Source organism: Zootoca vivipara, chromosome 9, assembly GCF_965207765.1.
Source record: "Zootoca vivipara chromosome 9, rZooViv2.hap1.1, whole genome shotgun sequence".
NCBI lineage: Eukaryota > Metazoa > Chordata > Lepidosauria > Squamata > Lacertidae > Zootoca > Zootoca vivipara.
In genome coordinates, this window is record NC_142592.1 from 53,692,093 (window position 1) to 53,717,300 (window position 25,208).

The 25,208-nt window shown below is 44.0% G+C and overlaps 1 protein-coding gene across 2 annotated transcripts in view; it reads left to right on the plus strand.

Annotated features, from left to right (window-relative positions):
• Positions 1 to 25,208, plus strand: part of TMTC1 (transmembrane O-mannosyltransferase targeting cadherins 1) — a 145,887-nt gene that overhangs the window by 26,671 nt on the left and 94,008 nt on the right. For both annotated transcript variants that reach the window (XM_060279968.2, XM_035126789.3), the window contains exons 4-5: positions 164 to 340; positions 1,946 to 2,152. In XM_060279968.2, the coding sequence (XP_060135951.1) occupies positions 164 to 340; positions 1,946 to 2,152 (384 nt within the window). The remainder of the gene's footprint in view (positions 1 to 163; positions 341 to 1,945; positions 2,153 to 25,208) is intronic.

The following is a 25,208-nucleotide window of genomic DNA, read 5'->3' on the forward strand; positions in this document are numbered from 1 at the left end:
TCAGCTTTGCTGATGCAGACAGTCTTGTTTATTAACAGTGTACTAGGGAGGGGGTTTTATAACTTAAGGGAATGAAATCTGCTTAATGGACAAATAGGAAGCAAAATGCATTTGCTGTTTTGCTTTTTGAAGTAATTTCTCCCATTTCCATTCTGCCTTGCAGGAGTGTGGATCAGCTTTATGTTGGGGAACATTTCCCCCCCACTGCCTCCCTTTCCTTTTTGCTGCTTAGTTTATTTCTTGGGACCTGTGCAATGCTGGTGAAGGAAACTGGGATCACCGTGTTTGGTGTTTGCCTGGTGTATGATGGCTTCTTGCTTTCTCAAAATAGACCCAGAATGTAAGTAAACATAACTTGCAAGTTTAAGTGTTTTGGCTATATCTATCTTGCATAGAAGCACACAAAATGTACCTGCTCATAAATGCATTCAGTACATGGGTGTCCACAGTGGGGTGACATGGGGCAGTTGCCCCCGCTGGATCAGCCACAATTTCCAGATTCCCAGGTTTCATTTTTTTAAAAAACAGGAAGTTTCTAGTATTTGTAAAACTTGAGATATGAGGCAAGTGCTTCCATCAGTGCAATGGGGCTTCCCCCTTTCTCCCTTTGTGCACTCCCCCCATGTCCCTCCCCAGCTGGTTCTAGGGGATGTCGAGAGAACCCCTAGAACAGGCATCCCCAAACTGCGGCCCTCCAGATGTTTTGGCCTACAACTCCCATGATCCCTGGCTAAGAGGACCAGTGGTCAGGGATGATGGGAATTGTAGTCCAAAACACCTGGAAGGCCAAAGTTTGGGGATGCCTGCCCTAGAACAACACAGGATGGGGGAAGGAAATAGAGAAATGGTTAGTGTTGAACTGGGTCCAAATAAATTTGGGTTCAAATCCCCACTTAACCACACATAGTTACTGAGTCACCTTGGTCAGTCACTGTCTCACTGCCAAACCTACCTCACTAGGTTGTTGTGAGAATAAAGGTTTTGGGTGGGTGGGTGGGAAAACCATTTATGCTGTCCCAAACTACCTGGAGGAAAATATTAGCTAGTTTTCACAGCGTTTCCATTTGGACAGAATCATCCCTAAAAACCTTAGAACTTGGTTATCTGATATGTATTTAGGACTGTTCAGTGAAAATCTTTCTTTCCTTCAACTGCTTTCCTAGATGGGCTCCCTGCATTGACAGATGCTAACTATTGTGTTTTATTGCTTCAATAACATTATATAGCTGCCACATCTGGATTGTAGAGCTTCCAGGAATTAGGCTGTGTGGCCCAGGTGTGGCACAACTTTATATCCGCGCTAACGTTATCCAGCGTGTGTGCTGCAGTTTATAGTGCTCGGTATTTATGTCTATACATCTTCTCTGGCGCTCTTTATTGAGATGGATTTCTCCATCCGAATAAAATAACCTAGTTACACTGATAACAACACTTAAGATCGATAATGGAAACAGCACCAACAGCTGCAACAGGCATCAAGCCATTAGAGCAGCAGCAAATGTACAAGCTACAGCGAATCATAAAGTATATAATTGTATACATACACATTTGTAAATTTATATTAAAGTGAATTAAAGTTTTTTTTTTTTTAAAAAAAAGCTGGGTTGTGGTCAGCTAAGCTCCACTCAGACCCACTGGAATTAATGGACACTCGTTAGTAGCACTGACATTGAACACAAGCCTGTTTCATAGAACTGCCAATTATTTATCCCAGGTGTGGGGAATGTTCATGTATTTGATGCCTTTCTGCGATTCATTTTCAGCCATAGAGAATGACGCAGAGGAGCACTCTTGTCATGCCGTCTGAGAAATGATATTGGGTGTGGGATCATTCTAACACCGCTTTTCACACAGGTGGAACAAAATTAATGCTGTAGGTGGCTCCCTCTCGGTGTACATGGAAACCTCCAGGTTAATAAAAAGCTTCAATTCCTCTCTCAATTAGGAAAAACGGAGGGGTGCACCAGAAGATTCCTCGGCCTCCTTCAGCTTCCCTACACGCTTCATTGCAATTTCCGTCATCCAACAGGGAAAACGGGAAGCACCGCGTGGCTCACAAGGGGACATGGAACTCCTGCCATCCGGCATCGCCTGAAGAACAGCAGCACAACGGCCTTTCTGTCTTGAGCAAAGTTGTGAGGGCTGTGCTAAGGTACTACAGTATATTCAAACAAATGTTTGGAACTTGGAAATGCACCCAGCTGCTTTGATCAGAATAGCAGGTGAACATAGGCTTGTGTGAACCTTCCCCATACCATGCCCTTTGTTCATTTGGCCCAGTCTTCGGCAGCCTGATGTTGGTGGACTCCCAACTCTCCTCATCCCCAGGCAGCATGGCTCAATGGTTTGGGGAGGGATGAATCTTTTCAACTATGCTTTCTCTCTGTTTCCCATTTTTCCAGTCTTAAGTTTAGCTCTCCTCACTTTTGCACCAGTTTACAGTTTTGTTTAAAAGTCCGAATAAAAATTCATATACATTTTCTTGTGCATTTAATCTAAAATACACATTTTTGTATAGCATTTTGCCAAACACACACATTTTTGCAAGCAATATAATGCGTTTTTGTACGTCATTTTCACCAATGTAGGAAATTTTGTGTGCGATTACCCCTAATAATATGCTTTTTGTGCACATTTATTGTTCTCGAAACTGCAATGCAAAATTTGAAGAGGTGCTAATTTTGAAGAGGAGCTTCATTTTGGTTTGTGTGTTGGTTTGAGAAGTGCCAATTAGATTTGCATTAAAATGTGAGCCAGACTGATTTATCCCCCATGGTTAATCAGGGATGAAGGAAGTCTCAAGGGTGCCTGGTTGGAGAAACCTGCTCTTAGGTCATTCAGGTCTATTCTGACTGGCAGTGGCTGTCTAGGGTCATAGGCAGAGGTCTCTCCCATTGCCTCCTACCTAAGCCTTGGTACCTGGAGATGCCAGGCAAGGGTTCTACCACTGAATTGTGGCTCTCCTACACAGCATAACTTCGTTTCCTTTCTCCCCTCTGTTTTGCAGGGGAGCCAACATGTCCCAGTGCAGTTTCACCAGCATACCTGGTTTTCAAGTGAATGTGGTATTCTGGGTGAGGACCATTTAGCAGGTTGCGCTTTAAGGGTAGCGCAACTGGTTCAGCCGCACTGGGTGCCGTGCTGCAGGGGGCGCCACAACAATGCTGTGGAGCCCAGAGGCCAGGGGCTGCCAAATTTTAGAGTTGCATAGGGTGCCTCTGAAATTTGAGAGCCCAAAGACTGCCACTGCACCTAGGGTCCTATCCTGCAAAGATGAGTAAAGCAACTTCCCCTAGGTTGTGTCACTAAATGGCAACTTTCAAATGCGAACAGGATATAGGGACTTTGTGTCACTTCTGTTTTTCTTAGCTCTCTGGGTGGAGCACAGCGTCCTTCTACTAAGGATTTATGTGTATTGCTTGCTAAGTTTCCTTACCCATCTGCTGGTAATTAAGTTGTGAATAAGTCTTATTAGCCATTATCCCTTTTTAATCCCTCCTTAATAGGGCACAGTGCTGTTAATTGGATATGCTTGTTTCCTGGTGTTGCGTTTCATTTGCCAGGTGATCTTTTCCTTGAAATGCTGGACTTGTTGATTAGGGTAGTGGCTACTGTAGTATAACTATGGGGCCAAACCATGTGTGGGGAGTTTGGCTCAGCAGTCATAGCAAAATAAAGCAAGGGTTTGTGCCACAAGTGCACAGCCAGGCAGACACTTTTTCAATCCGGAACTTGGCACCTATGGGCTTGTCTAAACAAAAATGTTTTTAGCAGGCCCCGAAAAGAATACAGTGAAGGCGTCTGCCTTATATCAATAGGCAGGGAGTTCCAAAGTGTTGATGGCACCACAATAATAGGTTGGTTTATTACAGGTATTATGTGGCACCTGTAACAGTGCCAGTTGTGCAGGATAAATCCCATCAGGAACTCCAGGCTTTGCCTAGCACGAGATTCTGTGTTCTGCTATGCAAGGGAGTATGGTTAGGTTGTTAATATCTACTTAGCACTTTAATGAAGGCTTTTAAACTTGGTTGAGCACCTTTTTGAAACATTTCCCTTTATAAAAAATAAAGGAAAACTATTCACCACCCTTTGAAAGACTGACAGCTTTATGGAGGACTGCTCATAGTTAAATGTTGTATGGGAGCATGGTTTTCTAAGGAGAACTAAAATGGAGAGCCTGGTAGGTTTAACTACCATTTTGTGATTTTACAAATCTCGCCTGTTCATTCCTCCAATTATCCATGTAGTTAAGTTCTGCAAAGCCATGGTGAGTGCACTTGATCTCCTCAACGTTTAATTTAACACGAAGCTAATAACCTGTTCTCATCTTTTCTGTCTTGTAAGAAGTTAAGTTATATCTGTTTATTACAAGAGGGAGTTTGGGTTATGTGCAACTATGGAAGAGAGATGAAATTATCAAACTTGGAAAAATACTTTATTATGATCAAAACATCAAATAAAAACAATGAGTGAATCAAAGATGGTTCAGATATTTGCAGTATCTCCATGTCAAATGGATTGCTTACTCAGATGTTAAAAATAACAGCTTGTTACTTGCAAGGCCCTAAAGTAAACTTGCAAATAAATCTACCAAAATTAGTAGTCCATAAAAAAAATTATAACTCACCTGCTCTCACATACCTGTGTTAGTCATTTAAAGGAGAAAACCCACCTTGGCGTTTGAAAACCTCCCCCTTCATAGTCACCTGGAGCCTTTCTTGCCAAGTGAATTTACAAACTTCTGCTAATGAGATATGTGGTGGGTTTTTTTTGTGTGCCTGTAATGTTTAATTTTTTAATCTATTAGACTGCTTTCATTGTAATCTTTACAGAGAAGCAGCATTCAGATACAGTGAATGTAATTATTGGCAAATCCTTTAATGAGCTAAAAAGATATCTCTGATTAATTGGGCAGCAGATTAAAAATAAACTAACATAATATCTTATTAAAACTGTAGATTTTAAAGAGCTATATTAAGAAAGGCACTTAATCTTCTTTTTCTCTCATACACATTGTCTCTCCCCTTGCACCCCCCCCCCTCAGCCCACACACAAAAGAATAATGCCTTTTCTGAGATGGTGCCTGAAACAAAACATGTATACGTGACCTAAAAGCAAATTATACTTCTTGCTTCAAGTCTAGCTGTTCCCAGGCTTTCTTCAAAGTGCTGTTCGTTATTTTGAAAGCTTTTAAAGTGGTTTAAGACCAAGATACCTAAAGAACAGTCCCACCCCAGATAGGAATCTGCTTGTCAGCTAAGTTAGGGGTGAGTAACCTGGAGAGCCTGACACCCTTTCATGTGTGTAGGAAGGAGAAAAACGGAGAAAGGGGGTGACGGAGATAAAGGGATAAATAGGTACCGCTGCGGGCGGAAAGGTAAACGGCGTTTCCATGCGCTCTGGCACTCGTCAAGGTGTTCCATTGCTCCAGAAGCGGTTTAGCCATGCTGGCCACATGACCTGGAAAAGTTGTCTGTGGACAAACGCCGGCTTCCTCGGCCTGAAAGCAGAGATGAGTGCTGCACCCCATAGTCGAATTTGACTGGACTTAACCATCCAGGGGTCCTGTACCTTTACCTGTGTTGGAAGCAGCTTTCTACAGGGTTTGTCCATTGGTCCATCTCACTCAGTACTGTCCGTCTTGACAGCTTTTCTGGGAAGATGCCAGGGATTGAACCTAGGATTTTCTGCTTGCAAAGCATTTGCTCTCCCATTGAAACCCAGCCCTTTTCCATGGCATGCTGTGTTTGTTTTTTAGAAGAGAATCTAATGCTGTTCAGGGATTGTTGTGTCACCTGGGGCAGAAAGTGTTTCATTGTTTCCTAGATTTTATTTTATTTGGTGGGGATATCTCTTCCTCCCCCACCCCCAATCTCAATCCTCCCAAAAGAACGGGCAATTTATCTTGAAAAATTCTGGCTTACGTTAACATCATTGGATTCTTTCCTTGTTATAAAGTGCAGATTTATAGCAGGGAGTGGCTATTTTTATTTTAACGTAACCAGCAGACTGCATAATAAGCCTTGCTGATCTATGAGGAGAGGGTTTTTACAAGCTCCGGTCAGGAAGTTAAATGTTGGAGGGCTATAAGACAGCTGTCTCTATTTCATCGTTATTCACTGCATTTGCAATTCAGCTGCGATTGATGGATGCTGTGTGCGCTCCCAAGGTCAATAGGACCAGATTGTTTACACTGGAATTTTTTGTATGGGTGCCAACACACACACACAAGATGCTCTGATTCTTGCTCCTCTACGAATACCAGCCCCAGCCCAGAAAAAAAAAGCAGGAGAAAGAGAGCTTGAAATGTTGGAGGAAGCAACACAGCTGTGAGCCATTTTGCAATTAAAATTTCAAGACCCGCGACTTTCGCTATCAGATATTGCTGGCCAGAAATAAAATAGCAAGACGGCTCCACAGACCACAGAGCATCTAACTCAGGCATCCCCAAACTTCGACCCTCCAGATGTTTTGGACTACAGTTCCCATCATCCCTGCCCACTGGTCCTGTTAGCTAGGCTAGGGATCATGGGAGCTGTAGGCCGAAACATCTGGAGAGCCGCAGTTTGGGGTTGCCTGATGTAACTCATCATCTGAATATATTATTTGAAGCATTGTCTAATATAGGGGCGGGAAATCTGTGGCCTTCCAGATATTTTGGATCCCATCAGCCCCAGCCAGCATGGCCAGTTTTCCTTCAGTATCTGGGAAGCCGCAGGTTTCTCACTCCTAGTCTGACAGAAATTTGTCACAGGAACTTGTCTAAGTTGTTTCAAAAAGTGAGTTGCGTTTCCTCGGTTGTCATCTACTTTGGCGATCCCTCGTAGCCGTGTAAGATTGTCTTCCATGAACACGGTATTAACTGAGTCTGTAAGTGACTGTGGAGGCCAATTCTGGATCCACACGTCCTTCCACAGTGGGGACGTAGGTTTCCGGGCGGGAGTTGATCATGGTGAGGGTTTGCCAAGCGTGCCTTCCTCTTAGCACGTTTCTCCCTTTTGTCCTGAGTTCAAGCGTGTACAAAGCCCACGACACCTTTGGTAAAGGCTGTTCTCCCATTGGAACGCTCTCAGGTCAGTGTTTCCCAGTGTTTAGAGTTGACAAAAATGTTTCCTGTTTATGTGTTACAGGTTCTTGGTACAGTCCTCTCATGAACCATCTCAAACTGTAGCTGTTTAAATAGTGAGGTGATGAGTTGGAGGCACATTTTTGTTCTGTTTTTGAGGATAAGTTGGTGTGTCACTATAATAGGGAAGGGGGGAAATATCAAAAATGGGCACTCCCTCTTACAATGGAAGCTAAGCATTTGCTTATTAAATTTATTAATTCCTTCAATATTTCAAAAATATTTCAATATTTCTAAAAGGCTTCTGTGTCAAGGTTTTGATTTTTTTAAACAAAGTAGATTAATGGGTTAAAAGGCTGATGATCAAAGCCTTTTTAGTTGATTAATTAGTGGAGGCTACTGTTCTAAATGCAGTTGCAAGGGTATAAGTGGAACACAGGTGGAATCTAGACACATATAAAAACAATATGAAAATGTTTTTTAAAAAAAAGTTTTGAAAAAATATATATATTGAATTTTCCATAGCATAACATCACCACCTATTGTCACATTTGTGTAATGCACTTTACAACACATTTAAAACGTTTTTATTTGCAGCTTGCACTGAGTGAATTTAGCTCTTTTGACTGGAAAAGTGGTCTAAATGGTTAGAAAATATTTTCAGCTGTAGCTAAATTTGATCTTGGCCCCTAAACATTTAAATAACTGGATATATTTTCCCAGTCCTGATGTTCCAGTTATCATTGTGTGCCCTCTGTTCTTTATGCTAGATAATGGAACAGAAGCACTCTCAATTGTATAGAAAAAGACCACCCACCAAGGGCATTTCCCTCTGTTCTTAATCCTGTCTTCTTCCACTTCATAATGTAACCATCTTTGGGATCCCATTTATGTTCACTGGCTTAATTAAACCTCTTTCCCAGTGGCTTATTTCAGATACATATTAAATTTACATAAACACTTTCCAAAGTGCAAGTCTCAAGATTGTTTCAAGGCATATAAACTAAATTTTAGATCTGGTGGGAGGAAGAATTGACTCATAACATATAGAGAATACATAAGCCTATTATAGCTAGTAGGCGACTCAGTAGGAAGCATTTCATTTATTTTATTATAGGTATCTTTAATACAGTCTCCCAATCATATTTCTATGGCAATTAAACGGCATTAGATGCAAATTTTGTATGCAATTCCAAACTTGCAAGATAGGACTATTACAAAAAAGGCTATCAAGGGGATTGAACATCTTAAGCAAGATGGAGTACTTCAGCACTTCGGGATTAAACTAAAATCACAGGCAATTAAGAGTTCTTAACCTAGCCTGGGTTGTGCTTTCTCCATGCAAACAAAGTAATGTGGTTAGAGTGTTGGACCAGGACTTTGAAGACCCAATTCAAATCCCCACTCAGCTATGAAGCTCACAGAGTGACCTTGGACTCCTCACTGTTTCTCACCCTCACTTCCTTCAGAGAGTAGTTGTGAGGATAAAATAGGGAGGAGGAGACCCATGCAGAACACCCTGAACCCACTGAAATCAATTAGTAGCAGATTTAAGACCTAAGAAATTAATTGTTCTTTGCACAACATGCAGTCTGTGGAATTCATGGCCTCTATGGAAAAAAAAGCTTAGAAGAATGAAAATCACAACAAAGCTTATTTTGTACAGTAAGTCCTCAACTTGCACTCATTTAACTTGTGCACATTCAGCTTTCTGCACCTGGTAATTTTTTTTTTTAAGGGGGGTGGTTGTCGAGGAAAAAGAACTTTGGCAATCTCACCTGCTATTGAACCCAGTGTGTTTTGACTATACGTGTGATCCCTGGAACATAACCCCTACGTACGTTGCAGGCTTATTGTGTGTGTGTGTGTGTGTGTGTGTATGCACATGCCATCAGTGTGCATAACACTTTGCTGGAGTGATATGGCAGTTCTCTGCCTGAAGGAGTTTACAGTTTAATATGCAAAGCAATGGAAATAACCGAGGAAGAGGGGGCAGGGGTAAAATGTGTTGATTATTTCACTGATACATGCTGTTGCTTTGTTATAGTTGAATATGGGAATTGAGGGATTGTACCAAAGGATTCAGAGAAAAAGATCTGGATAATTCTTTGATCATATGAAGGCAGGGGCTGTGATTTTGTGCATATGTCCCACATGAACCTCTCCTTATTTGGTTTGATCTGCCTGCACTTCTCACCATTGTGTTAAAACTTCCACAACACAGTTCTTCTTAAGACCTCATGTGGGTTAGTTTATAGATAGTCTCTGAAGGATCCCCGTTGATCAGTTATGAGGTAATGCTTTCTTTTAGCTTGATGCCTCACTGGGAGCCAATTCTGAAAGCACTGACTTGGAGGAAAAAATGCTGTGTTGGAACCGGCTGTATGTAGTGCTGGTCAAAACCTTCAAGACGTTTTGCAGATGTGGCAGGTGATAGGGGTTTGGGACTCAGAAGTTTAACCCAACAACAGGATGGGGATTTTTCTGTGTAATGAGCTTGGGTGGAAAGGCTAAGGGAGCTAGCCATGTTCTGCCTACAACCACAAATAAAGGAAGGAAACCATAACACTAGACAATGGGCACTTCCAGACTGTTCCCCCCCCTTTGCAGGTATGTCCTACAGCGTCGTTGGTCCATTGATGGACCATTGGCTCATCTGACTCAGTATTATCTACACAGACTGCCAGTGGCTTTCTGGGATTTCAGAAATGACCCCCAGGTCTCTCTAGGTAGGCCATTCTACAGAATGAGTGTCATAAACTGAAAAGGCCTTCTCCCCAGTAGCCACTTCCCAGAATTCACTCAGGGAGAAGGGCGTCTAAAGATGATCTCAAGGTCTGATTAGGCATGTTTGCGAGGAGGTGAACCTTAAGGAAGCAGGTTGTAAGCCTTACAGGTTTGGGAAGATTTGGCTTTCCAGATGTTGGTGAACTACAGCTCTCATCATCCCTGGTCCATTGGCCATGCTTGTTGGGGCTGGTGGGAGTTGAAGGACCAAACCCCACCACTCCTGTTCTAACACATTTAGGTCTTTAAAGTTCAAACAGCGGATGTCCAACCCCAATATAAAGACTGGCTTGTTAAGTCTCCTTTATGATTCTTGGCCTGTTGGTTTGCTCTGTGCTGTGCAATCCAGATGTTGCAGCATGATGGTTAACGGCCTCTGGAGATTAAGCTGCATCCTTTGGGGCTATTGCAGGATGATCACAGAAACCAGAAGGATGTTGCTAATCTCTTCAGTGGTGACTTTGAGACAGGCTGGCACAATAGCATGACATGCTTTCAGATTTGGGAACAAGCAAAGTACCGTGTTTCTCCTAAAATAAGACGTGCCTCTAAAATAAGCCATGGCACGATCTTTTAAAGGCAAAAAAATATAAGACATCCCCCCAAAATAAGACATGTTGGGGGGGGGTACCGGTACCTACCCGACCCAGCGGGAGCCGGCAAACGCAGCAGCGCGCGCCGAGCCCCAGCCCAGCGGGAGCCCCAGCACAGAGACGCGCCGAGCTCCGACTGAACGGGCCCCAGGACCGCACCGCACCGCACGAAGCCCAGGGACCCGGCAGCGGGCGGCGCGCGAAGTCGCAGTAGCCGGCAGGAGCTGGCAGCAGCCCCAGCCGCGCCGCGCCTTACGAAGCCCAGGGACCCGGCAGCGGGCAGTGCGCGAAGTCGCAGGAGCCGGCAGGAGCCGGCAGCAGCCCCAGCCGCGCCGCGCCGCGCTGCACAAAGCCCAGGGACCCGGCAGCGGGCTCAGCGGGCGGCGCACGAAGTCGCAGGAGCCGGCAGGAGCCGGCAGCAGCCCCAGCCGCGCCGCGCCGCGCTGCACAAAGCCCAGGGACCCGGCAGCGGGCTCAGCGGGCGGCGCACGAAGTCGCAGGAGCCGGCAGGAGCTGGCAGCAGCCCCAGCCGCGCCGCGCCTTACGAAGCCCAGGGACCCGGCAGCGGGCGGTGCGCGAAGTCGCAGGAGCCGGCAGGAGCCGGCAGCAGCCCCAGCCGCGCCGCGCTGCACAAAGCCCAGGGACCCGGCAGCGGGCTCAGCGGGCGGCGCACGAAGTCGCAGGAGCCGGCAGGAGCCGGCAGCAGCCCCAGCCACGCCGCGACGCACCGCACCGCACAAAGCCCAGGGACCCGGCAGCGGGCTCAGCGGGCGGCGCACGTAGTCGCAGTAGCCGGCAGGAGCCGGCAGCAGCCCCAGCCGCGCCACGCCGCACCGCACCGCACGAAGCCCAGGTACCCGGCAGCGGGCTCAGTGGGCGGCGCATGAAGTCGCAGTAGCCGGCAGGAGCCGGCAGCAGCCCCAGCCGCGCCGCATCGCGCCGCACCGCACGAAGCCCAGGGACCCAGCAGCGGGCTCAGCGGGCGGCGCAAGAAAGCCCCGTACCATACTTAACAATGCTGTACCATGCTCAATAAAAAAATAAGACATCCCCCGAAAATAAGCCGCGATGTGTTTTTTTAGAGGAAAAATAAATATAAGACGTGTCTTATTTTAGAAGAGACACGGTATATCAGTGTTATGCACCAACATGGTTCACAAGTGTGTGTCTTTGGGTCTTTTCATTAGTCATTGCACAGTTGTTTTGAGTTTCAGGTATGTCCCTTCAAAATGCAAGTCACTGTTATGCTCATGGGTCTGCTGAGCCATTCTACTGTTTTGGTTCTACCCCTGGGATTTTATAATGTGGATCAATGTGACCCCAGTCATCTCTCCTTTCTTTTAACCTGCTTGCTAAGGATAACGATGAGCATTGCTTACTTGCGTTATTGCTATTCTTATATCTTAGAGCACATCTGCCTTCCAAATTGTAAACCACTTTTAAACTGGCTTACTGCTAATGACACTTGAGTGCTTCACTATTAATTTGTTTTTCAGAGGGACTTGACAGAAGTTGAGGTCCCTGGTGGCTATGGAAGTATTGTTTCTTCCTTTTGTTTTTTGAGAAAAAGTAACTTCCAACCCTGGTTGCGTTCAGACCTGGGGACTATTGTGATAGTCTTCCTGAACATAATGCTAGTGCATTATGTTTTCTAATGTGCCTTTCACATTGCAGTATCTGTTGTATTATGGAATTGTGGCTTTTCAACTGATATACAGGCATGCTGCACTGAATTTTATTCACAGCAGTGGGTGTGGGGTGACATAGCAGCAAACATCATTGGACAATGTCCCTGCTTCCCCTCTCTTTTCACACATACCATACATGCTTCGGTTCCCCCATGAAAACAGCAGAAAAGAAATGTATGCTGGAAACGTGCCCCAAATGTCTTCACTTTATTCCCAAGATTTTACGGGTTATGGTGGCTGCAAACCTATTTCTTCTGGAATCAAATAAAATGAAAATGAGTGCTAAACATGTATTATATTCCATTAGTTTTCCAGAAGTGGCTTTTATGTCATAGGAAAGCTCTAGTATAATGTGAAAATTAACGGGAATAGAACAAATTGCCATGTGAATGCAGCCTCGGAGTGACTTGGCACGTGACTGCCTCATGTCCCATTGAACAACAAAAATTTGACAGACTATCCCTGAAATATTTTTGTTGCTAAAGTAGTCTGAAGGCAGTCTGGTATCTCCACCCACCCCTTCTTGGAAATCCATTTGTCATTTTAATGGCTCTGGAATGTTACATGCTGGGAGATTGGAAATGTCAGAATCTTAACAAGAGGCTTCAACGACATTCTTCATAATGGAAGGATATATCTGTGCTGCTAAGGCATCTTGGTTCCTTTGGGTAGTTCAGTTAATTTCAAGGTGTGAATAAGACAAAAAATAAAAATCATCTCAGCGCTGAGGCGATTCTTCTAAACCTGCTCATCTGTAAATAAGCAGATTCCTCAATTGTCTAAAGCTGCCACTGCGCCGTAATGATGCTCAGCTGCCTGCTAAATAATGATTCTTTCCTTCCACCAGGATGAGAGCAAAAGCTTTTGATCGTAGGCGTAGAACTGTTTCTGGAGTTCATTATGTGTCAAAGCAGCTCACCCTTTACATCTCGCCCTCTCTCTAAAGAGCTCAAAGTGGTATAAACAGCTCCCTACTTCTTTTTTTTACCCCAAACAGTCCTGTGAGGTAGAATCTAAGGTGAGCTTTATGGCTGGGCAGAGATGTGAACAGGGGTCTTCCCTATTCTAGTCTAATCAAGACCTGCTTATAGATTTGCACATGGAGAGATTTTTAGTCTTCATGGTGACCGTCTTCAAAACATGTGGGCTTTACTTGTAACGACAAGTCAGAATAAAGGAAAGAAGAAGGAAGGAAGGGGGATTTGTAAGGATAGCCGTGCTCACAAGGCAAGACTTTCTGAATGCTTCAAAAATGCAAATAATATTACATTAGTATGCTGGATTAGATGAAAGGTCCAGCCTTTTGACATATATATGTATGTATATTTTAAATTGGTCACCATAAAGTTAATCTCTGCTTATTAGCTTGTGTCTAGAATTAAGTGGCAATTATATCATTAGCTTAGCACCCTGCATGATTAACTTACTGGATTCACTGGTGCATGGCTTTCAGTTTAGATCAGGCATCCCCAAACTGCGGCCCTTCAGATGTTTTGGCCTACAGCTCCCATGATCCCTAGCTAACAGGACCAGTGGTCGGGGAAGATGGGAATTGTAGTCCAAAACATCTGGAGGGCCGAAGTTTGGGGATGCCTGGTTTAGATGGATTTTTTAAAGGAAGGCTGGACCAATTCATGAAGGAGGATAGGTCTTCCAACAGCTGTTAGCTATGTCGGGTGAGATAACCCTGTTCAGGGTTCCAATCAGGAGGAAAGAGATTCAGCTCCCTACTGAACTCCTTTGCACAGCTTCCTCTTTGTCAGCTCTTGGTCCAGTTCTCGCTCCAGAACAAGGAGGGTTGGTTAAGGACGGATATGGAGAAGCTAAGTGACAGAGCATCTGCTTTGCATGCAGAAGGTCCCAGGTTCAATCCCTGGCATCTTCAAGTAGAGCTAGGAAAGACTCCTTGTCTGCAAGCCCAAGAACAGCTGCCAGTCATGGTCAACAATATATAATCTGATGGTTTGCTGGCATATCTGTTGTACTGGCAGCATATAATATCTGTAACATTTTATGATACTTGTAAAACAGTGAAGATTCCCCCTCCCAAAAAGTAAGCAGTATATAATTATCTACATGTTTGCCCACCTTTGGTTCCCACCATGCACTCGGCTCTCGCTTGTGGCTCCTAGAAGCTGTCAACATGTGACAGCAGCCACACCCCAGGAAACAGCTTTGACAGGCCAGCTAAACCAGGTGAGGGGAGCCGATGGGTCTCAACGCCCATCTAGGAGCAGGAAAACAGATCCTAAACCTCTACTGCCTTATGGGATATCTTCGGTAGAAGAAAAGGCTAAGGAGTAAGCCCTACAAAAGTCTGGAGTGGAATTGCTAAGATAGTTGGATGGCACCTTGTGCTCCTCCTTCTGACAACTCCTACAGCCAAGCTGGTGTGAAATGTATTGCTCTGCTTTTGAACACATCAGCAAAGCCGAGAGGTGGGTCTTGTTGTCTGGGTAGTCCAGGATCTCCATACACACTGTCCAGGCATGCACCTCGGATAGGTCATTTCAGTGGTTTGACTTCACCCTCGGAGGTGCACTCCATTGTCCTAGGCAACTTTTTGCTGCTGAAATTTGAATTTTGCCACAATTTGTTTTCCAGCCTGATGCAAAAGTCTTTTTAAAAAATTTTTTAAGGCAGAGTAAATTTTTCAACTTATTTCAAGATTATTGATATGTAGTGTCACGGTGGCTGGAGTAGGCTACTTCAGAGTAACGACTCTACACAGCTCTGCATTTTATCTTTTATTGGTGCTGAGTATTTACAGTGCTGATGGCAGTACTATTTACAAAGACACATCTGTTCAGCTTGAATCAGAACCTCCAAGTGGCTTTTGGCGCGTCTTGCGCCAGCATAACAACTTGGGGAGACCCATCCTCTTCCCCCGACGCTTTCTGCGCAGTTCCGGAGTTGGGGGGACTGGTCTGCCCCCCTTCCTTCCCCCTTCCTGTCCCACCTGGGACGATGGCTCTTCTACCCTGCCAGAGCCTTGGACACCACTTCCTGTTTCCCCACTTGAGCTGGAGCTTTCCCTCTTTTCAGCCTCGCTCGGGGCTGGGCTGGAACTCAGGAGGGGAGGGGCTTCGCAATATCCCTTGCTCCTCACATGTAGAAAGACCATATTGCTCAGAGCACATGAAGAGCTCTGTGATCTCCTTCCTTTTTAGGTTTCCCTTGATTTTAATGGGCAATAATGCTGCGGGCAGAAATAATTACCATAGGATAAATCAAAGGCACACAGATGGAACACCCTGATAATGAGATACAGCAATTAGTAGCAACTGTGTTTTAGAACCGTACTAGTGGCATGCTTTGGAATTTCTTTGATGTGGTCACTGATTTATAGATAATATCGGGGAGGGAATACAAGGCCCATACAGGCAAGCTCAGGATTTTTTTGCTTTTGGCTCAAGGTGTTTGTTTCTTAATGCTATGATCCCAAGAAAACTTGATGATGAATTGCCTCAAGCTTAGTGGTGTTCATCTTAGGATCAGGCTGCAAAAATGAAAAATGTATTTGGCATAAGGATGGTATTTGTTCAGTACCGAGGCTTTCAAAAATGATTTACTGGAGAATCCTCGAGTTCCCTCGAGTTCTCTGAAAGTTGTTTTATTTATTGTATTTCTGTCCATTCAAGGAGCTCAGGGCTGCATGTATGGTGTTATCCCCTCCCCCTTTTAGCCTGACAGTAACCTTATGTGGTAGGTTAGGCTGACAGTGGCTAGTTTGTGGTCACCCAATGAGCCTCATGGCTCAATAGGGATTTGACCTTGTCTCTCCCCAGAGCTACCGTAGTCAAACACTCTAATTACACCACAATGGTTAAAAGACAGCTCCTCCTCCACTATTGCTCACCTGAAATGCACCATTGCAGGGATGTGTTGTATGTACTCTTTCACTTTGTCCTGGGAACTATAAAAGACCTCTGAAAAAAAATCTCTACAGTTTAATGACTGAATTCAGACATCCCACCAAAGCATGGTTTGTTTGCATGACTGAACTTAAGTCACTTTACAAATCATGGTTTGCAAGGAACTGAACTTGGATATCAAAGCATGGTTCAGAGTTGGTTTGCAAACCACAGTTTGTGCGGCTATATCTGAATTCACAAACTACAGTTATGGCTTCATACGGCTGCTGCAACACTGAGAAGGTAGCAGCGTTATGGAGCTCTATGCCGAGCAGATACAAAATGAAAGCAAACAAGTAGCTTCAAAACAAGGTTTGTCTTCTGTACATTTGAAAGTTCGGACTTTGGTGTCAGTTCATAACTAGGATTACCAGAAACCATGGCTTGGCACAATGTCTGAATTGTGCTGTTTAGTTTTTTCCTTTGCTCTCCCACTTTCATTCCTATTATAGGAAAGCTATTGCATTTGTTATATCTAAATGCCTGTGTGTGTGTGTGTGTGTGTGTGTGTGTGTGCGCGCGCGCATCAATTAAAGAATTGCTTGCCTAAGCCTGTGCAGTATCTCTTTCAGTCACAGCCAGAATCAACACATTTTCTGCAAAGGATATTGTTGTTGAATGGCAATACACAATGTACATTTTGCATTCCTTCCAATAAATGCTGGAAACTGTTGGCGGTATGCTCTGTGCCAACACCTTTTGTGAAGTTTATTATTGGCTGTCATTAAGAACAGGAACTATGGTATTGCTGTCTTTTCATTTATCCATTCTGATAAACTGTGGCAAAGTTTTCAGTGCTTATGCGGTTTTTTCTAAGTTCTCTTCTAAATAAAAGGATATGCATCTGTTGGGTGTGGAATCATCCTCTTATTACAGTGGCCAACTTTTTTTTTAAAGACAAGGAATGCTTATAATGAAGACTCTTAACCATTCGCTCAAGCCGTACACATTAGGCACGGCTTTGGTCAGTAGTGGTAGGCTCAGAGGGTTGCCATATGTCCTCTTTTTCCAGGACATGCCCTCTTTTTCATGGGTAGAGTCATCATAGTGATCCATAGTTAAAAGTAAAGATAAAGGGACCCCTGACCATTAGCTCCAGTCGTGACCGACTCTGGGGTTGTGGTGCTCATCTCGCGTTATTGGCTGAGGGAGCCGGCTTACAGCTTCCAGGTCATGTTTTTGCTGTTCAAAATATGCAACCCTAGAACTTCAAATGCTTTTCTAAGATGAAATGTTCTTTTGTTGTGTTTCAACTTTAAAGGGTGGGTGTTTGCACTTGGACATAGAGCTTTAAAGTGTGAATATGTGTCTCGAAAGAGCAGGGCAAATGATAAGGGTGGATAAGCGCTACGGTATGTCTTTCCGGTTTCCAAGTTTGCCTACCATGTTTTGGGTGTGTCCTTTTTCTGTGCCTTCCATTGGAACTTTCCTGTTGTCTGATGTGTTCCAGTACAGCGGTGCTCTTGATGGGACATGTACTGGACAGGCTGGTCAGAGCTTGGCCCAATGCCACTCCAATTCTCTTTTGACAGCAATATTAAGAGGGAGATAAGGAGGAGTTCTGTAGAACTCAGTAATTTATACTGGTTCAAGGGATTCTGCAGACCTCTCAAAACAGCTTATCCACATCAAATATACCGTAGAAACAGAGGGATGCTAATGATGTCTCTGGTATATACACTGTTCTCAGTTGCAGTGTTTATATTGCAATGGATAACATTGATTTTTATCTGAGAAGTGTCTTGTAAGTAGGCAACAGATGGCTCAATATCCAGGCAGGTTGTGCTAGAGTTTAGAAACACATTTACCACCTGGAGTCGCTCAGGTGGACCACTCTGTCTGGACAACAAGGGGATGGACAAGGGAAAAAAAAGACTTTGTTCATTGATAGTCTGAAAATGGGCATTTCACTGTGCTTGTATACATTTGATTCAAGTTTTGTACCACTTGTGTGCCTACAGTCTCCACTTGCGTTTTAATGCTTCCAGTTTCCCTGCAAATGAAGGCAGAAACATTGCAGGGGGAGAAAGCACCTAGGAGAGTTTTGGAAACCACCAGACCAATAAATAGAACTGATCTGCTACCTCTACAGAAATGGCAACTGTGTAAACCTAACCAGGGCTCCTTGATCACTGCAGATGGTGACAGCAGTCACGAAATTACAAGAGGCCTGCTTCTTGGGAGAAAAGCAATGACAAACCTAGACAGCATCTTAAAAAGCAGAGACATTACCTTGCCTACAAAGGTCCGTATAGTTAAAGCTATGGTTTTCCCAGTAGTGATGTACGGAAGTGAGAGCTGGACCATAAAGAAGGCTGATCGCCGAAGAATTGATGCTTTTGAATTATGGTGCTGGAGGAGACTCTTGAGAGTCCCATGGACTGCAAGAAGATCAAACCTATCCATTCTGAAGGAAATCAGCCCTGAGTGCTCACTGGAAGGACAGGTCCTGAAGCTGAGGCTCCAATACTTTGGCCACCTCATGAGAAGAGAAGAATCCTTGGAAAAGACCCTGATGTTGGGAAAGATTGAGGGCACTAGGAGAAGGGGACGACAGAGGACGAGATGGTTGGACAGTGTTCTCGAAGCTACGAACATGAGTTTGACCAAACTGTGGGAGGCAGTGCAAGACAGGAGTGCCTGGCGTGCTATGGTCCATGGGGTCACGAAGAGTTGGACACGACTAAACGACTAAACGACTAAACAACAACCAGATAACAGTCTGCCAGTAACAAGAGTTTGAGACCCCTCCATTTCCAGATTACCTGAACCAAATAAAAGTCTGCTGGATCAGGCCAGAGGCTCATCTAGTCCAGATTCCTGCTCTCACAGTCACCAGTCGTGTACCCCAATGAGAAGCCTGCAAGCAGGACATAAGTGCAACAACACTCTCCCCACTTGTGATTCCCAGCAACTGGCATTCAGAAGCAGACTGTCTCTGGCAGTGGAAGGTAGAATATAACCTTTGATAGCCTTGTTCTCCACAAATATGCTTAATCCTCTTTTAAAGCCACCCATCTTGGAGGCTATCACTTCTTTTGTGAGAACAAATCCCATGTGTCCAAACCTAGCATGTATTTCAAATAGTCCTGAAAGACAATTGAACAGCACCATGGTAGTTAGGAGGAGCAGGGAATCCTGAACTGCACAGTGTATCTGAAGAAGTGTGCATGCACACGAAAGCTCATACCAAAATATAAACTTAGTTGGTCTTTAAGGTGCTACTGAAGGAATTTTTTTATTTTGCACAGTGTAAGAATGCCGTGCATTCTGTGATTTGCCTATCACAGTTAGGCAAACTATGGTTTTTGTGACTGTATGAACCCGCTGGCTCCCAGGGAGGAGCTTGCATCTACATTGTCCAAACCCAGGGTCACGGTTAAGGTCTACAGACAGAGTTATAAGAATTTTGACTAATAATTAGCAAAGCCGTTGTTGTCCGAACACTAGACACAGACCAGTCATTCATGTGATTCTTATCCCAAGTGAGAAAACATTGGTTTCAAGTGTGTGCCCCTACAGGGCAGGTCAGTTTGCACCAGTGCATATGGTGGTGTGTCCTTGGTGACGGTACCTGAGTCCAACCTTCTAACTCACTGCCTGCTTCTGATTTGGCTGGCCCTGCCAGTTCACTGGCCACCTCCTCAGCAACCATGAGAACTTCATTCTCAGGGGATGAAGTGGAGAGTTGCTCCAGTGGCTCCCCCTCTGTGATGTCCAGCAACAATGGGGTGAAACCCTTCCCTGCTTGAGCACTCCCCTATCTCCAACCTCTGGATCCCACTTCTCCTCGGACAGATCTTGTCATCTAGTCCCATCCTAGCTGGCGCCACAGGTTCCATGACACAGCTTGAAGTCACACAGTGTATTCTGCCACCTCAGCTCTTGAACCCCTAATAAATGGGCAGCTAACCTGTGGCTCTCCAGATGTTGTTGGAGAACAACTTCAAAAGGGCTGTTTTTCACAAGCAATTTTCTTTATCAAGCCAATATCCACTCTTAATATCCAACCAGCATGGCCAATGACCACGGATGATTGAAGTTGTAGTCCAACATTTGGTTAGCCACCTATGACTCAATTCTTACTAATTCTGTGGAATGTATAAATTAGGTGTCGCCAGTGTTAGAATATGGTGATAAAATCAATCCACATTTAAGACACGAATCCTAAGAGCATAAAGGATGCAGAGGAGAATGAATAAATGGAAAAGGTGCAGTTGAGAAGGAACTATCTGGCTTGTCATGTCAGATGTCAAAACAACAATAAACTTAGTCATCTTGGCAGTGCTGGTATGTTGGAGTTTGAGATGCTTTCTTTGGACTTTATATTTTATTGCAAAAATAGAAAACATGGGGGGGGGAAATAAAATCTCCTGCCCCCAAATGAATCGTTTTTATCTCTTCCAAGATTGTGAATGGAATTACATCTGGTGTTTTTTTTTTAAGGGAGGGAATCAGTCTGAAAACTGTTTATAAAAATAGCAGAGCTTTTCCAAATAAGAAAAAAGGAGGGAAACTTGTTACCAGTTCTATTTAGGGTGTGTTCATTGCTGTGGAATGAATACAGCCTCCTTTATTTCATGTGACTTGAGCAAGAGAGCTTGACAGATCAGAATGTCAGATTAGGCCCTTTTCTGCACAGGAAGGGCCTGTTTTCCTGATGGCTTTGGAACTGGCCTCCATTTAACTGATATAGAGTGGATATTGGCTTGATAAAGGAAATTGCCTGTGGAAAATAGGCAGGGTCTCCATTTGAACAATACTTAAGGAAATAGCTCATGCTTTGCACCAGCCCTTTTGGAGGGCAAAGAGCCAAGTTCCTAGCTGATGACAATTCAATCTAGAGGTAGTTATTGCCCTCTAACTACTAAGTAGTGCTGCCTGATCCGGCTTCTGTTGGCTCTGTACCTATTTTATTCATTCATTTGATTAAACCTAAGTCTCACTTGTTACTTTAAAAGTCCCCAAGTGACTTACACTGACAAACATACACATAAATTCTGTACATTATTTCATAGGAGGGGGAAATCATACAAACCATTAACTTCATATTCAACATAAAACTCTCCCTCAAGCAAAACTTTCACACACCCTTTTTTAAGGCAAGGTGGAAAGATGCCAGATACACTACATGTCATGCCCCCACCCCACTTGAGTTAAAAAAATTTGCTTGTTTATATCCTGCCTTCCTTCCATCTTGGATCCCAGAGTGGCAGCCTTGTGATTCCCAAGTGGTCTGTTAAGAGGGGGGCAGTTAGATTGCTGAAGAACTTGCATGTTTGTAATATTTTTTGTTCCGTTTTCGCATGATAGGTGTACCTTGATTAATAAAGAACCGATAGATATTTGGTGTGTTGCTTCCTGTATCCGTTTCCTCTCTCATGATGTGTTCAAGAGACCTAAGTCGAATTAAACTTTCATGGTAATTGAGTTGGTACACAGCTCTTGTTGTTCCAGACTTGAATTGTAGAGCGATATCTACATACGGAATAACTCTCCTGCTATGTCAGGGGGAAGCTGTCGGTAGGGCAAAGTGAGGCAGGGCAAGAGCTTTAACCTAGACGAAGGGAGACCAAGCAGAGGAAAAGCAAGGCAGATCTGTGGCAAGGACTGTTAGCAGCAGGATGCCCTTAATATTAGCAAAGAGTGTGCTGCTGTGGAGTATTCCTACTGACACGGGTGACGTTGCTGCTTTCCCTGAGAGGGTGGGGGGGTGAAGCTCAAAGCTGCTTGGTTGCACTGGCAAGACCACAGCAGCCAATGCCATGCTTCCACAGAGCCTTGAAGTGTTCCCACCATCCAGGTAAGCAGTAAAAATGCTGGTGTCATGAGAACAGTTCCACCCCACTCACTTGCACCGTTACTGGCCTTTAATGTTCAGTCTCATGAGTACGTAAGTTTGGTCTGGAATCGCCTATTCTGACCTATTGGCTTTTAAGGGGATTCTTTTGGTGGCCTGGCTTTCTACTCTGTAGTTCACTGGATGGCAGACAGGCTGAACACCTGCTGAGCAAACCTCAGGTTTCAGGTCTTGCTTCAAGTTGTAATTGTGACAGCAAGAGCAGAGAGGCAAGTTGCATGTACCCTCTGCCATTGTCAGGAACCTTGCCCTATGTACTGCAGTGGATCTTTGTCTGGGTGTGTCCCACCTTCTGTGCATGCCCTTGATGCCCATTCGAGGCTTAGAGAGATCGTGCATAGGATTAGTTGCTAGTGGTGATGCACAGATGGTGCCAGTCAAGAATACGTGCGATTTAGTTTCATTTTAGAAACATTCCATAAGGATGCCACTAGCCCAGACATCTTCAGCGCTGCTTATCTTGTCAGTAAATATCTAATAATATTGGATAGCTCAGCCCACATAATTCCTGTCTTGCAAGTGAAGGCTATTTTCATTGGTGTTGAGTGTCTGTGGGAGGTATAAGGATGCTTAGGAGACCAGAGAGCTAGTTCTTGACAACTTTGTGGGCTCCTTCCTATTTGCTCCTTAGCCATCCTTTTCAGTCTTTTTCTAGAAAAGCTGTTCTGTGAATTCAGAATAGCATAAATGAATTGATCCAAAACCTTGTGTGGGAAGGCGGTATCATATTTTAAAGCTCTTCTTCTGACCAGTAGCTACGTGTAAGCATTTATTAGCTGTTTTAGGATTAAAACTGGCAAACATAGGTCTGTAAGATTTTTTTTTTTATCCAAGCACTTTTATCAGGTGTGGTGCAAGTGAAAATTGTTTTGACCACCCTCTGACAGCAAGAGCATGCAAGTTTCCAAGCTCGATGGAATTCTTCGTTCATGTGCTACTCAGAATTCACAAAACAGTTTTTCTAGGAAAGGCCTAACAACATACAGACTCAATGTTACTGCTACAACAACAGTATCAAAGGAGTAAATATATGAATCCAGAGACAAGCAGATAACCACTAAAACACTGTTTTAAGAAAACAGACCAGAAATGGAAAAACTACTATCTCATACCACAGCTTCAGTGGAATACTCCCTTCTAGCCTATCATCTGCTGAAGACACAACATAGTGGAAAGTGTTTAAATTGATCCTGCTGCTGGAGACAGGAGGAATTTTCACAATTGGAGGAGGCTAAGCAGTAAAAACGCTCCCTCCAAGGACAAGCCAGCCGAAGGGCTTCTCAGTGAAAGGTCAGGAAACATGTTTTAGTAGGAGCAAATGGAGTGAGGTTCCCTCCCCATTTTTTATTTTATGACAAATTCATATCTTTTGCAAGTGCCCTCAGGGTGCCCATGGATGAAACAGAGAAAAAAAAGCATAAGAGAAACATATGTATAATATGCCAAAACTTGCACAGAAATGCGTCTGTACAGAACAGGAGAGCAGGGGGAAAATATTTCCACTCGTGCCAAGCATTCCATCGACTGTCTGCCAGCTGATCAAACAAGGCCAAGCAGGGTTATAAGCCCTCAGCCGTGCAATCACAGCTTCTCCTACTTGTACAAAGCCAGGTGCAGTAATTGCCAACCATGACTTCATTGATTTCAATCACCTCCCTTCCTTTTCGAGAGCCAGACACCTATTGCTCCAGAGAAGTGACAAAGCTTTATTTGTAAGCCCTTCTTGAGCTGGTGGTGTTGATCTCTTCTACTATATATATATATATATATATATATATATATATATATATATATATGTTTCTCTCATGGGAAATATTTTCTTTCTGTATTGTGCATTTAAAAAAGTTATAAGGATTCACAGTTCTTCTGTACTAACAGTTTAACATTTTAGTAGCCAAGCATGTGAATTATATCCAGGTAGCCATAATTAGAAGGAACAAGCATGGTGTTTACTTTAATGTGAATCTAAGAGTTCGGAGCTTGCAAAAACTTGTAGACAATTGAATTTACCCCAAGTACTAAAGGACTGCCTTTCTCAAATACCTGCCAAAAAACCTTGTATGCATGAGCAGCACTGAGTTCACTTCCATATAGAAGCACCCTCCGTGTGCACTGCAATAACAAGAATTCTCCTCACTGCTTTGGGTGTTGTGTAGTGGCAAAGAACATAAGCCAGGACCTAATGGGTCAGGCTGAAGGGTCATCTAGTTCACAGCAATCTGTTTTCACAGTGGCCAACCAGATCCCTATGGGAAGTTCACAAGCAGGCCTTGAGGGCAGCATACCAGAAGCTGAAGGAATTTTTGGATAGGAGTTGATGTCTGAAGTCATCAGGAGAGATGTGAAGATCTCTGCAAGAGTGGTTTCTTACAGGAAGATCTCCATTAGTCTTCTCATCCTTGGTGTTCCAGGAACTTTCTACCTCCATAGCAGAGGTGGCAAGGTTCAAGTTATGGGTCAGTTGGGAGCTGTGATGCCTAAGTGGAAACTGTCCAAGGGAAAAACATGCCATAAATCCCAGCCTCAGTGCAGCTGCTCAGTTGCACGTTCCAGAGAGCCTGCTATGCAAACCACATCGTTGGCCCTGGACTGGAACAACCTGTACACATTGTTTATAGTAACCAGAAGTAACAATACATGGCATTCATAATTTTAGAAAATTATGGCCACTTGAGCATAACCCAGGTGTTTTTCTACCCAAATACCTTAAACTGTCATTTAGAAGAAGCTTGAATGCATCTGTAATTTTATACATTAGAAAACTAAAGATGCAGAATAAAAAGATGCAGAATATGAAGAGAGAGAAAACTTTTTTGAAGGAGACATATGGTATATTATTAGTGGGGAGCTTCAAGGGTGCAGCAGGTAGAAATGTGGCTGCATCAGCTGTGTGACCAAGTTCCTTATGGGGAACTCAGTTGTGTTGCTGATCCCTGCAAAAAGCAGGGTTGAAGTCACTGCAGATCAGTTGATGCCCTATGTGACATCAAAAATTTCCCTAAGCTCAAGAGCAGCTTACAAATATAGTCATACATTGGTTTAAGTACGCTTCGATTTGAGTACTTTCAGTTTAGGTACTCTGCGGACCCATCTGGAACAGATTAATCCACTTTCCATTACTTTCAATGGGAAAGTTTGCTTCAAGTTAAGTAAGACTTCCATAACCAATTACACTCATACTTCAGGTTAAGTACGCTTCAGGTTGAGTACTCCGCGGACCCGTCTGGAATGGATTAATCCACTTTCCATTACTTTCAATGGGAAAGTTCGCTTCAGGTTAAGTACGCTCCAGTTTAA